We start from the raw sequence: 13,245 nt of genomic DNA on the forward strand, positions 1-13,245 counted from the left end.
CAACGGAGGTCGGGTATTTAGATTGTAGATAAGGGCAGTCGGAGGCCACGTGACCCACGGTGTCACAGTATTGGCAACAACCTTTAAAGGGCTTGGAGGAGGCAGATTGCGTGGTGGTAGGGTTAGGAGTTTTAGGGGTATAGTTGGAGCCACGAGTCTGATAGTTGATACGGTTATTGGAGCGGTAATTGGCGGCATGGGTAGACGGGTTAAAGGTAGAGGATGTGGGTTCATTTTTTAGACGGAGTTCTTGTTGGATGAGAGTTTTTCGTGTAACGCCTCAAAGAAGATTGGCGTGTCACGAGCACGAACTGCTTCGATGATAGAACGATATTTATTATAATTGAGGTGTTTTGGTAGTAATTATGTGGTTTTTTGGTCCTGATGGTGAAATTTCGTTGGATCCTCGTGCTTTTTTATTCAATCAGTACGACTTGACGAAGAGAGCTTTTGATAGGTTCTCGATTTTTTTCCCCCATTCCAACAACTGCTTCGAGAGAACTTTTTATAAGGTGGACCCCTCCTACACACGATTGGACCCTCCTTAATACTCACGGGGCATCGAAAGGTAATCTCGGAGCAGCAGGGAGCGGAGCAGTTCATAGACTATACATCTGAGGTAGTACCTCTTATTGTTTATTTTCTGAGTTTTATTTTAAAGTTTTTGAGTTCTGTTTTAATATAAAGTTTTTGAGCACATTTACTAAAACATACACTAAAATAATAAAATATTGCTCAAAAACTATATTTATAAATGGTAATATGCTTAGAAAAAATGTGTATATGCTCAAAAACTACAAGGTTTGAGGTACTACCTCAGATGCGTAATCCTTTTTCTCGGGAGCGGAGAAATATTTAGAGATGACTCAGGTAATTTTTTTTGTCAGCATTCTATTTCTCGGGCGGGGTTTGCTCCTTCATGAAAGTCGAGCTATTGGCTTTACTAGCCGGTTTGGAGCGTGCAAAAGAACTCCGCATACGTGAGTTCATCATTCATATAGACAATCAATCTTGCATTCGGTTGGTTAAAGAAGATTAGTTGGTAAGCAATAATTTTAAATTTCTGGTTAAAAAATGTAAGGAGCTAATCATGGATGACTAATCACGGGTAAACTCTAAGTTGCAACATTCATATCTAGAAGCAAATCGAGCTAGTGATTGGCTAGCTAATCACGGGTAAACTCAAAGTATCGTTCTCATCCTTCTCGATTATCCACCTTCTGGTTTTCGTGAATACATATTTGAGGTAGCTGTCCCTCGTATTTTAGCTATTAAGCAATTATGAATTCTCTATCTTATTTTGTGGGCGAGCATTTTTTATTGAACACAAAAGTATTTTTTGTTTTTTTTTTTTTTTGTCTTGGAGATTCATCCCTTTGGCTATCATTCTTCTTGGAAATGGTCATTCTCGGATACCCGTAAAGCATAGGTGTATAAAGGGCACAAAAGTATTAAACTTTAAAAATAAATGTGTAAATATCATAACGGAAAATGAGACGGAGACCCATATTATTAAGGAAGGCTTGATCAACCCCAGTTGTCAGTTGAACTTGGCAGTTGGAACTCGAGAGTCCTTCACAAGCTCAGAGCATCCTACAATGGCGGGAATTTCTTGCTACATAGCAGTTTCTTCAACTTCAAACTATAAGGTTAACAATTTCACTCATTTCATTTCCCCTAATTTTCCAAAACCTAACAAAACCCACTTTACATCTCCAATTTTGCAGAGGATTAATACAATTCGATCATGTTCGAACCCGCCAACTAATAATTCAAAGAATCAAACGCCGTCGCTTCTTAAATTCGCAGTCTCTACTGTCACAGAAGTCCTCAGAATTTTCTCTTCTGGCAATAATAATGGGTACTTCTCTTATTTTCTTTTCTATTGTTCATGATTTCAATTACGAATATCTCAAAGACTCTCGCGTATGACTGGTTGCAATATAAATTGATTGATTGTTTTTTAGTTATCCGAGATTTTCCCTTTACTTAGATTAATGGTCAGCATTGCTGTTGATTATATGTAGAATGGATAAGGTGATGACTAAAGAGAAAGAGGAATTCTCGGTTTCCGGGGTGGATGATGTTTTGGACATTCTTAAATCAGATTATGACAATGCTTATTTTGTTACAGGTGATCATCTTCTATTAGAATGAATAAGATATGTAAAGATGTGATTGTATTTGACTGAATGACTTGGTTTTTACAATGCTATTAACTAGGCTATATATACATTGCAAAGAATAATATAAACAAGGAAAGATATAAACTATTTACACAAAGATGATAAAGTGAATAATCTTGTTGCCGTAATTGTAGTTGAGCCAACGGCTCTTTTGATATGGCTGGCAACAGCTATTTGCTTCATAATACCCCCCGCAAGTTGGAGTGTGGAGTGTCGAGACACCCAACTTGGACAATAGTGTGGCGAATGTAGTACGTCCGAGGGCTTTGGTGAGGATGTCGGCGAGCTGAACCTTTGTATGGACATAATCGGGAGCGATAAGCCCCTTTTGAATCTCGTCGCGGATAAAGTGACAATCGATTTCAATATGTTTGGTGCGTTCGTGGAACACCGGATTGCGAGCAATATGAAGCGCAGATTTATTGTCACAGTGAAGCCGTATCGGTTGAGCGTGCTTAATTCCAAGGAATTGGAGCAAGCCCTTTAGCAATTTAAGTTCGCATACGGTAAAAGCCATAGCTCGATATTCGGATTCGGCGGAGGAACGGGATACCGTGGCTTGCTTTTTAGTTTTCCAAGAGATTGGAGAGGACCCCAAAAAAACGAGATAGGCTGACAGAGACCGACGAGTTGTAGGACAAGAGTCGTAGTCGGCATCACAATAAGCATTGAGGCATAAATCGTTGTCGGAGCGAAGTAAGATTCCTTGGCCCGGAGAATTCTTGATATAGCGAACGACATTGAGAGCGGCGATCCAGTGATCTTTGGTAGGAGCATTCATAAATTGGGCCAAAATGTGAACGGAGTAAGTGAGTTCGGGACGAGTAATGGTAAGGTAGACAAGACGGCCCACAAGGCGACCAGTACGGCCGAGGGTCGACATAAGAGGAGCTTTAGATAGACCGAGTTTATGATTTTCCTCCATGGGGGTAGACGTTGGTTTGGTGCCAAGAAGACCCGTTTCCGTTAAAATGTCAAGAGCATATTTACGTTGAGACACAAATATTCCCGAGTTATTTCTTGCTATTTCCAGGCCGAGAAAATACTTAAGTGTACCAAGATCTTTCATGTAGAAGCATTGACTCAAGTATGTCTTGAATTGAGTAATAAAAGCGGGATCATTACCACAAATAACCAAATCGTCAACGTAAACAAGAATATGTACCTCAGTGTTGGGTCGAGATATAGAGAAGAGTGAGTGATCGTATGGGCATTGTTGAAAGCCGTACTTTGTGAGAGCGGAAGCAAGTTTTGCATACCAACATCGAGGGGCCTGACGGAGACCATATAAAGATTTTCTTAAGCGACAAACTCTCCCATTAGCGGATCCAAGGAACCCGGGTGGAGGTTTCATGTAGACTTCCTCATGAAGATCGCCATGGAGAAAGGCATTATGGACATCCATTTGATGAAGGACCCATTGTTTTGCAGCGGCGATGGCAAGAAGAGTTCGAACGGTGACAAGTTTGACCGTGGGAGCGAACGTTTCATTGTAGTCAACCCCTTCAATTTGACGATTACCCATAACAACTAGGCGTGCTTTGTAGCGTTCGATAGACCCATCTGCGTTATATTTAATTTTGTAAACCCATTTGGAGCCAATAGCCTTTTTGTTGGGCGGTAGATCCTCGAGTGTCCATGTTTGATTTTTTTCAAGAGCGTCGATCTCGAGACGCATGGCTTCGCGCCATTCGGGGACCTGCATAGCATCTTTGAAAAGACTAGGCTCGTGATGTTTAGTCACGGCCGACAAGAAAGCTTTATGGTTAGGAGAAAACTTAGCATAATTAAGATAGTGTGAAATAGGAAATGCGGTACCTGAAGAGGATGATTTGGCCGTGAGAGCGTGCAACGAGGGGCGAAGGTTGGATAAGACATAACCATTTAAGTTAGAGTTGGGTATTTTTTTTCGATGTCCCCGTCCTAACTCAGACGAGGTAGAGGAGGTAGGAGGCGGGTCTTGTGCCGTGTGTGGGAGAGCCGAGTAGAGTCAGTCGTGGTAGAGGAGGGTTCACTAGTTGAAGTAGGGGGCTGGTCAGCGGTGTTGGTGGGTGTTGGAGTAGCTGATGGAGTAGTGGTGACAGATGGCGAGGTAGGTGAGGTAGACACGAATATGGTGTGGTCAACAGGAGTAAAATTATCGATGAGAAACGAGTCAGGGCCATTGGTATCGTCATGAATGTGTAGATTTTTAAACGGGAATTCAGTTTCGATAAATATGACATCGCGTGACGCAAAGTAAGACCCCGTGTCTAAGTCGAAAAGACGCCAACCCTTTTTACCAAATGGATATCCAACGAAAATGCATTTACGACTTCGGGAAGCAAACTTATCGTGTGAGCGATTTAGACTTTTGGCATATGCGAGGCACCCAAAGGTTTTAATATTTTCAAAAGGAGGTGATTTTTTAAATAGAGTTTCATACGGAGTTTTTCCATGTAGAAGTTGAGTCGGAGTGCGATTTATTAAGTAAACTGCACTTAAGACACATTCTCCCCAAAAATATAAAGGTAAATGAGCTTGAAAAAGAAGAGCGCGAGCAACATTTAAAATGTGACGATGCTTACGTTCTACCCGACCATTTTGTTGGGGGGTATCTACGTTAGACGTTTGGAAAAGTATGCCATTTTCTTTAAAAAAAGATATTAAGGGTCGAAATTCGGTACCATTGTCGGTGCGTAAAACTTTGATTTTCTTTTCAAATTGACGTTCTATCATAGCGAAAAAATTTAACAAAGTTTGTTTAGTATCGTTTTTATGTCGTAAAAGATAAACCCATGTTGAGCGAGAAAAATCGTCAACAATGGTTAAAAAATAACGTGAGCCACAAGATGCGTTTTCAGAATAAGGTCCCCATAAATCACAATGTATGAGATCAAATGGAGAAATAGCATGGCTAGTACTTAAATTAAAATGTCCACGAGTTTGTTTTGCGCGTAAACAAATATCACAATTTTTGCTATGAAAAACATTATGAGTCCGAGAAGTTTTATTAAGAAATGGTAAAAAACGGGAAATATTGGAAGAGGGATGCCCCAACCTTCGATGCCAAATTTCAGCTGAGTCAACTGATTTAGTCATACACGCACGAGCTTGGTCATTAGGACACACGGTTAGGTAGTATAACCCCTCGTGCTGCTCACATGCCCCAATCACCGTCTTCGAGATACGGTCCTGAATAAGACATAAATTATGAGAAAATTGAATAGTGAGAGTTGTATCCATTAAAAGACTAGAGACAGATATTAAATTACAATGTAAATTAGAGGCATATAAGACATTTCTCAACACAAGTCGGGAAGATAATTGTATGTCGCCACTTTGAGTGGCCAATGTTAGATCACCGTTGGGTAATCCAACGGACAAAGGTGGGATCGTTTTAAGATTTAAAAAATGAGAAAGACATCCCGACATGTGGTGAGACGCGCCCGTATCAACAATCCAAGAAGAAGATGAGATATTACCATTAAGACGATCATTGGACGATTCACCTTTACGTGCCTGCAACATTATACTTAGTTGCTCTAATTCTTGAGCACTCAAGGAATTAAGATCTATTTTATCAAATTGCTTGAGGGAAGTGCTTGAGGACGAAGCACCTGCATTCCCAGAAGCACCTGCATTCCCAGGAGCAGTAGCATTCGACATAGACAATTGAGCAGATGCCATATGCACTTTAGGGACAGTCTGTTTGCTGCGGTCAGACTGTGTTTTACCACGTGGGTCCGGGACAAAGACGGCTTTACTAAGGTCAGTAGCATTTGGGTCAACATAAATACGATGACGGGGACGATCGCCCCACCAATCGGGAAAATTACCCGTAACTTGAAAGCAAAATTTTAGACTGTGACCCGTTTTTTGACAGGCAATACAGAAATATTTAGACGGCTCAGATGAATTGCGACGATCACTACGAACCTCACGCCCCCCTCCTGACTGTCGGGACCCCTGGTGGACGCGGGCAGCGAATGCCATTGCGTCAGGTGTAGTGTCAGACTTAGATACGGATAGATTCCTAACTCCCTCGTCTTGTAATAAACGATTATAAATAAGGTCCAAAGAAGGAAGAGGAGTAATACCGATGATTTGTGATCGAATATTCGCAAAACGGTCATCAAGACCGAGCAGAAAATCCCTTACCTTCTTCTTCTCCCGCTGTGCTTGAATGATAGTCAACCAATTACAGACACACGGGTTGCACGAACAGGACGGTAAAGTATCATGTTCTGCAAGAGCATCCCATATTGTTGTCAAGCGGCCATAATAGGCCACCAGAGATTCAGACGGTGCTTGGCGGCAGGCCAATAAGTCGGCCTGCAATTGATAGATACGCGGTTCATTGGTTTGACAAAATCGATTCTTTATATCGAGCCATACCTGTTTCGCCTCGGGACGTAACGAGATTTGCCTGCGCAGAGACGATTCCATAGTGTTATAAATCCACATAGTGACCAATGCATTGGTCGATTGCCAAGACTCGAAAGTGGCAGTGGTGCTGTCCGGTTTGGAGATGGATCCATCAATATAACCGAGCTTCCCTTTAGCCATGAGAGCTAGTTGAAACGAACGGGACCATTCATCGTAATTATTGCCATTAAAAGTAATCGGAGTGATGCTGGTACCCGTTTGTTCAACATGAACAACGGAGACAGACGTGGGTTTTGAAGACCCCACGAGTTGAGAATTATCGGGATTCGTCATGAGAATTTAGACTTTGAGATTGAAAACAAAAGAGACAGAGACGGCAGAGCAGAAAGATTTATTTCACTGATACCATATTAGAATGAATAAGATATGTAAAGATGTGATTGTATTTGACTGAATGACTTGGTTTTTACAATGCTATTAACTAGGCTATATATACATTGCAAAGAATAATATAAACAAGGAAAGATATAAACTATTTACACAAAGATGATAAAGTGAATAATCTTGTTGCCGTAATTGTAGTTGAGCCAACGGCTCTTTTGATATGGCTGGCAACAGCTATTTGCTTCATAATATCTTCTTCTTTACCATATGCTCCGGCTTTTCTTCCGTTTAACCCCAGTTGTCATGCTTGTGGGCGATATGCATTGTTGGACAGTATATACGACTATACGCTGTCAGTTTTTTGGTGCTCCTGTTGGACAGTATAGGATTGAATGACATGCTCATCATTTCCTTTAAACATAAACACTTGCATGTGTGCTGATTACTTTGTGTTGGTTAATTCAGGGACATTTTCCTCTTCAATTTATGATGGTGATTGTCTCTTTGAGGATCCAACAATAAAATTTCGCGGTAATATTATATTATAACTCAGTCACTTTTGGCTTTGCATTGAATCTGTTTTATTACCATCTTTGTCCTTGGAAGTGGGTGTTGTTCATATGGAACTTCCCAGCTTTACATTGTCTACTTTTATGAGTTATGATGTGTACTAGCAAATATTTAGGATCCTATTAACACCGTCTTAGCTAATCAGGTACAGAGTTGTACTCACGGAACATACAATTGCTTGTACCTTTCTTTGAGCAACCCTCTATTGTATTGAAAAATATAGACAAGGTACGAATTTCCTGCTAAGAGATTGTATTAATACCCTTGTAATTCTCATATCATTGCGAATTTCGTACTGGGTTGCACATTTCTTGAACTACTAGTCTACTACCCTTTACGGTCATGAAGTAGTGAGAACGTGCTTACCTGCTGGCAGAATTTTCGTGGCGTCTTATAATCTTGATTTTGTTGACAGTGTAACACTGTCCTTGCAAGCTCAGTCATGCGCAGTGCTATCACTAAATGTAAAGCTCGTATTTGTAGATGTCTCCAGACTCTAGAGCTGATAAACTGGTCGGGCTTGGGCCAGTTATCTTGGCATCATCAGACTACGAGTAAAATTCAGGATAAATTGTCTAAATCTAGGATTATAAAATGAAATGTGACATTGAAATATAGTCAGCAAAAATACGAGAAGTGTTGACTTCATTTGTGCGACTCTAATCATTACACTCATGCATTCACAACCTTGTTCATTTCCACTTCAATAGTTTGAGCTTGATTTTTCCCCTTCAATAGTTTAAGCTTTCATCAAACACTACCTACTGTGTGTTTAATTCTGATTTGTTCTGTTGGCACACATATGCAGGGAGTTAATTCGGACAGAGATTTTGTCTTGGCTACTTGGAGCCTGAGGTACTTGTTTCTGCTAAAGAACTATTCCTTCCTTAGAGTTTCCCAGTCCCAGGTTCCTGTAATAATACTCTTGAGCAAACAGGTACATTCAAGACAGAAAATTTCCGTGATTTCGTAAGCAAACAATGTAGATAAAATTATTTCTTTAAATGCAATCATTCCTTGGGCTGCCTAAATTTTTGCCAATAGATTAGAATAGTACCGAGTAATTATGTAACCTTCAAGAATGTGCCTTCCGTTGAGGGTTTAAGCTCTTATATGAGTAGTACTTGCAAGTGAGGGAGTCAGATGACAACAAGTCAATTGAGGTCTCATCTGAAAATTTAGTCCATATAACCCTAGTATGCAACACCCCTACTTTTACTGATGTGGGACGATGCCTCGCACACCCTTGGGAAAACCTCAATACCTTAGAAGTCAATTTTGTAACGTTAAGTTGACGGGTATGTATTTTCTCTTGATTTACACATCACAAATCAAGAAATACTTGATTGTCAAACATGCATTTGTACCAATACAAAACTCGAAATATGCTTGACATTCTTCTTTGTTTTTTCGTTCCGGAAGGACCTACTTAAAACTTCCATGGAGGCCTCTCATTGCAGTCGAAGGAAGTACTATCTATGATCTAAATGACGAATATAAAGTGAGTCTATTTATGTGTACATATACTTGACTTTAGATTTCATGAGCAGAATGAGGGTTGTGCTCTCCAATATGATATTCTGTGATCCTTGCAACAGATTGTCAGACATGCAGAGAGCTGGAATATTTCTGCACTTGAAGCTGTTGGCCAAATATTCACTCCTGGTTCTAGAAGATCATCGGAGTAAATAAGATACTACTGCAGATGGCTGCTTGAATGTTCTTTCTGTAAATTGTATATCTAAAGATTACTCAGGTTACTGTTTGTCTTGTAAAGGGTTACATCTGCAAACTCGTCCCAGACCTTCATCTATAGGAAAATTATGACTGAACATATCCGTAATCTCTCTCTGTCATTCACCACCTCGCTCACCAAATCATATGACAAAGCCTTGTTCTCGATCACCTTGAATCCTTAATCTGATGAAGAAGCATGTCATGGAAGAAACCCCTGCTCTCTGAATTCAGGTTAGCGAAAATTTAAGATTATGATTATTATAATGCTAGTGATAGTGATGGTGATAACGATGATGATGGCACCATCAATTTGGTGATCATGATCAGACCTCCAAGTAGGGATGTTCAGATTTGGATTGGATCCTGTTGAATCAATCTTTGGACCTTGGATCTAGATTGCATTCAGATTGGGCTTTATCATATGGGGAAAATTTTGAAAGGGCAAAATTTGATAATATCTGCCGAATGCGCCAGATCGTCACTTCTTTTTGTCATGTTATATTTGAGTTACTTTTCATGCTTGTAGCTTATTTCCTAACTCTTTTGACCTCTTCTTCTCAATGCATACCCAATTTTAATTGTGGAAATGTCGGTAAACTAATGACACTAATACACTATCAACGCTTAAGGTGGCCGAAATATCGGTTTGTGTGGGGCGTTATATAGAGTAAAAAACACATTAACACTATGCCCCTCAGGAGTGTTTTTCTAGCATGAACTCAGATGATGTATGCTATCTCTGAGCTTATTGAAGCGGAGTATAATCACATGAGGCACTTCTTCAACGTTCTGGAGATATTCAATGACCACTTGATTTTATTCCCAGGATTTACTCTTCCAAGAAGCTGAGACAATTGCTCTGGCTATTTTGAAGCAGGTTACAGGATATGCAGGAAGGTAGCATTTATTCTTCTTCTTCTTTTAGATTTTCACTCCACTTTTTACTTGGTGTTTTGTTCATGTGACTCCAAAAAATGTTTTGACATTGCAAAATTGGCTCCAACTTACGCTTTGAGAAATGGAATCCGTGATCGACCGCCTTGCCCTATATATCTAGTATGCTTAGTAGTTGGAATTATACCGGCTCTACCTTTCAGAGAATCTTTGCCGGAAACTGCTTTCATATGTTCTGTCTTTTATAGCTGGTTAAGTGTGTCATGTTGAATCACGGTGGATTCGTTTGCTTAGTTCAAAGTTCAAATGAATATGAGCGTGTTGATACTCCGTGTATATTCTTTGAGAGCTTAGACTTTTAATGGGTTGCAAATTGCATATTTTAAGGAGTATAAAAGGTTTTAATGCTGTTTATTTACTTGAATAGGATCTAAAATAAATTTAGGGAAATGACATAGAGTAGCAAGCTCCCACATCAGCAAATTAAGTATCATAGCTCATGTTTATAGATGTCCATCAATGAATAATTGGCACGACCTTACTTGAACAGGATCTGTTCTATAGGCTCGTACCTCTGTATCCTTGAGATCTACAGAGGCAGGAAACAACGTGTGGTTGATGAACCAATAGCTGTGCGATCAGAGCGTGATTAGCGGCTGCCAGCCATCAGTAGATTGCTCGGTTTGCTGTAGAGGATCGTTCCCTAGTCCATTACTGGGCCTGGGATGGTCGCACAGCTGTCTGACACACACTCTCTTTTATTTTCCTTTTTATTTATGCTTATTTTTTGGGCATTTTCAAGTCAGATTATGACAATGCTTATTTCTTTACAGGTGATCATTTTCTTCTTTACGACAAGCTCCGTCCATTTTCTTTCATTTAACTCCATTTGCCATTTTTGTGGGCGATATATTTTGCCATTGTGCTTTCTTCATCTCCATGCGTATGCGACTATACGCTGTCGGTTTTTGTGGTGCTCCTGTTGGACATACTCATTTCCTTAAAACGTACACACTTGAATGCGTTCCTGCACAACACACACTCGAAAAATCCCAAATGTGAACTGATTACTTTGTGTTGGTTGATTCAGGAACATTTTCCTCTTCAATTATGCTGGCGACTGTCTCTTTGAGGATCCAACCATAAAATTTCGTGGTAAAATGGTATTATTATATTATCGCCTGTCGCTCTTGGCTTTGCATTGAATATGCCATATGTATGTGATTATATATGATTTTTGCTTGCAAAGCAAATGCTATTTTCAGAACTGTCTTAGTTATTACCATCATAGTCATGGAAGTGAATGTTCAGCTGTTCATATTGAACTCCCCAGCTTTTTCTATTGTCTACTCTTATGATGTGTACTAGCAAATATTTATGACCTAATTGACACCGTCTTTGTTAATCAGGTACGGAGTTGTACTCAAGAATACGCAATTGCTTGTACCTTTCTTAGAGCAACCCTCCTTTGTATTGAAAAATATATAAAAGGTACACATTTCCTGCTAAAAGCCTGTATTAATGCCCTTGTAATTCCCATATCATTGCGAATTTGGTACTAGGTTGCACATTTCTTGAACTACTTTACAGTCATGAAGTTGTTGAGAACGTGCTTACTTGCTGTTTAGAATATATGTTGTGTCTTATAATCTTGATTTTGTAGATAGTATAACCCTGCCCTTTCCTGCGCAGTCATGTGCAGGGCTATCAGTTAATGTAAAGCTTCTATTTACAAATGGCTCCCAACTCTAGAGCTGATAAACTATCTTGCTTGGACCAGTTATCTTGACATCATCAGACTACAAGTAAAATTCGGGATAAATTGTCTAAATTTAGGATTATAAAATGAACTGATTGGGAAATACAGTCTGCACACCCACCTATCATAATTGTCATTATACCTATGCAGTCACAACCTCATTCTCACCTATCAGAATTCTCAACTAGTCCTAATATCAGTGTCATATAGGCTGAGTCAGATTAATTAGCATATCTGATAAATGTTTATTCATGTTTACCAGTGATTACATAAATGTTTGGGACATACTGTGTATCTCCCAAGTCCACCTATATTACAAAGACATTGTTTGACGGGTTGGACACGAATGAGTACCTAAGAGCCAGGATCGCCTATTTTATGAAAAAATTTCAAGAATTTGGTCTAAAGTGAAGTGTCGGAGTGTCATACCAATGTCCAAGTGTCAAATGTTGGACACGGGTATGCGAGCTCATATGAAGTGTCGAAGTAACATAATCTTGCCACGGAGATTAGATACTTAACTATGAAATGAGTTGGAAAATGGTGAAAAAAGGGGAGTAAAAGCCGTTTGTGGTCAGTGACATTAGCAGATTATGTAGGACCGTCATGTTGTTAGAAAGTATGGACTACGGAGTAATGAATACTTTTGCATGAGCCTGAAATTTTTCGTTATATTAGTCTGAGAATTTATGAAACACGACCTACTGTATGTTTAATTTTGATTTCGTCTGACGGCACTTATATGCAGGGTTTTAATACCGACAGAGATTTTGTCTTGGCTACTTGGAGCATGAGGTACTTGTTTCTGCTAAAGAATTGCTTGTCTTCCTTCCTTAGGAGTCTCCCAGTCTTCGTTTCCCCTAATAATACACTTTTCACATTGGAGGGATATGGGATGTGGTTAATAGAAGTTAACAGGTAAAATCAAGATGGAAAGTTTTCCTGATTTATTAAGCAAATCACGCAGATAAAATTACATCTTTAAAAGTTTAAATGCAGTCATTCTGTTGGCTGCCTAAATTTTTGCCTATAGCTTCCTTAACATACTAAGGAGAAATTATGTAACCTTCAAGACTCCGGTTTCCGACTTCCGTTAAGTGTTTAGGCTCTTATACGAGTAGACAGTAATACTTTTTTATAAAAGTTAATTGAGTTCATTTGAAAAAGAGTCCATATAATCCTAGTATGCAGACCCCTACTTTTATCAATGTCGGAGTTATTATCTCTCCAACGTGCATCCTTGTGAAATGGAAGCCGTGATCAACCGCCTTGCCCTATATATGTAGTATGCTTAGTTATTGGAATTATATCGGCTCTACCTTTCAGAGAATCTTTGCCGGAAACTAC

At 39.6% G+C, this 13,245-nt stretch overlaps 1 protein-coding gene and 1 non-coding gene across 2 annotated transcripts; both read left to right on the forward strand.

The window, feature by feature from the left end:
- Positions 1 to 1,409: 1,409 nt before the first annotated feature.
- Positions 1,410 to 9,339, forward strand: LOC141647248 (uncharacterized). Its single transcript, XM_074455370.1, has 8 exons — positions 1,410 to 1,649; positions 1,728 to 1,861; positions 2,028 to 2,134; positions 7,404 to 7,469; positions 7,654 to 7,736; positions 8,317 to 8,363; positions 8,931 to 9,009; positions 9,107 to 9,339. The coding sequence occupies exons 1-8, from the start codon at positions 1,599 to 1,601 to the stop codon at positions 9,194 to 9,196; spliced, it is 657 nt and encodes a 218-aa protein (XP_074311471.1). The 5' UTR covers positions 1,410 to 1,598; the 3' UTR covers positions 9,197 to 9,339.
- A 1,332-nt stretch (positions 9,340 to 10,671) lies between these two features.
- On the forward strand, positions 10,672 to 10,890 carry LOC141650417 (small nucleolar RNA U3). The gene has a single exon (XR_012546453.1). It is a non-coding gene; the product is annotated as a small nucleolar RNA U3 (small nucleolar RNA).
- Positions 10,891 to 13,245: the final 2,355 nt, after the last annotated feature.

This window comes from Silene latifolia, chromosome 3, assembly GCF_048544455.1.
Source record: "Silene latifolia isolate original U9 population chromosome 3, ASM4854445v1, whole genome shotgun sequence".
Lineage (NCBI taxonomy): Eukaryota > Viridiplantae > Streptophyta > Magnoliopsida > Caryophyllales > Caryophyllaceae > Silene > Silene latifolia.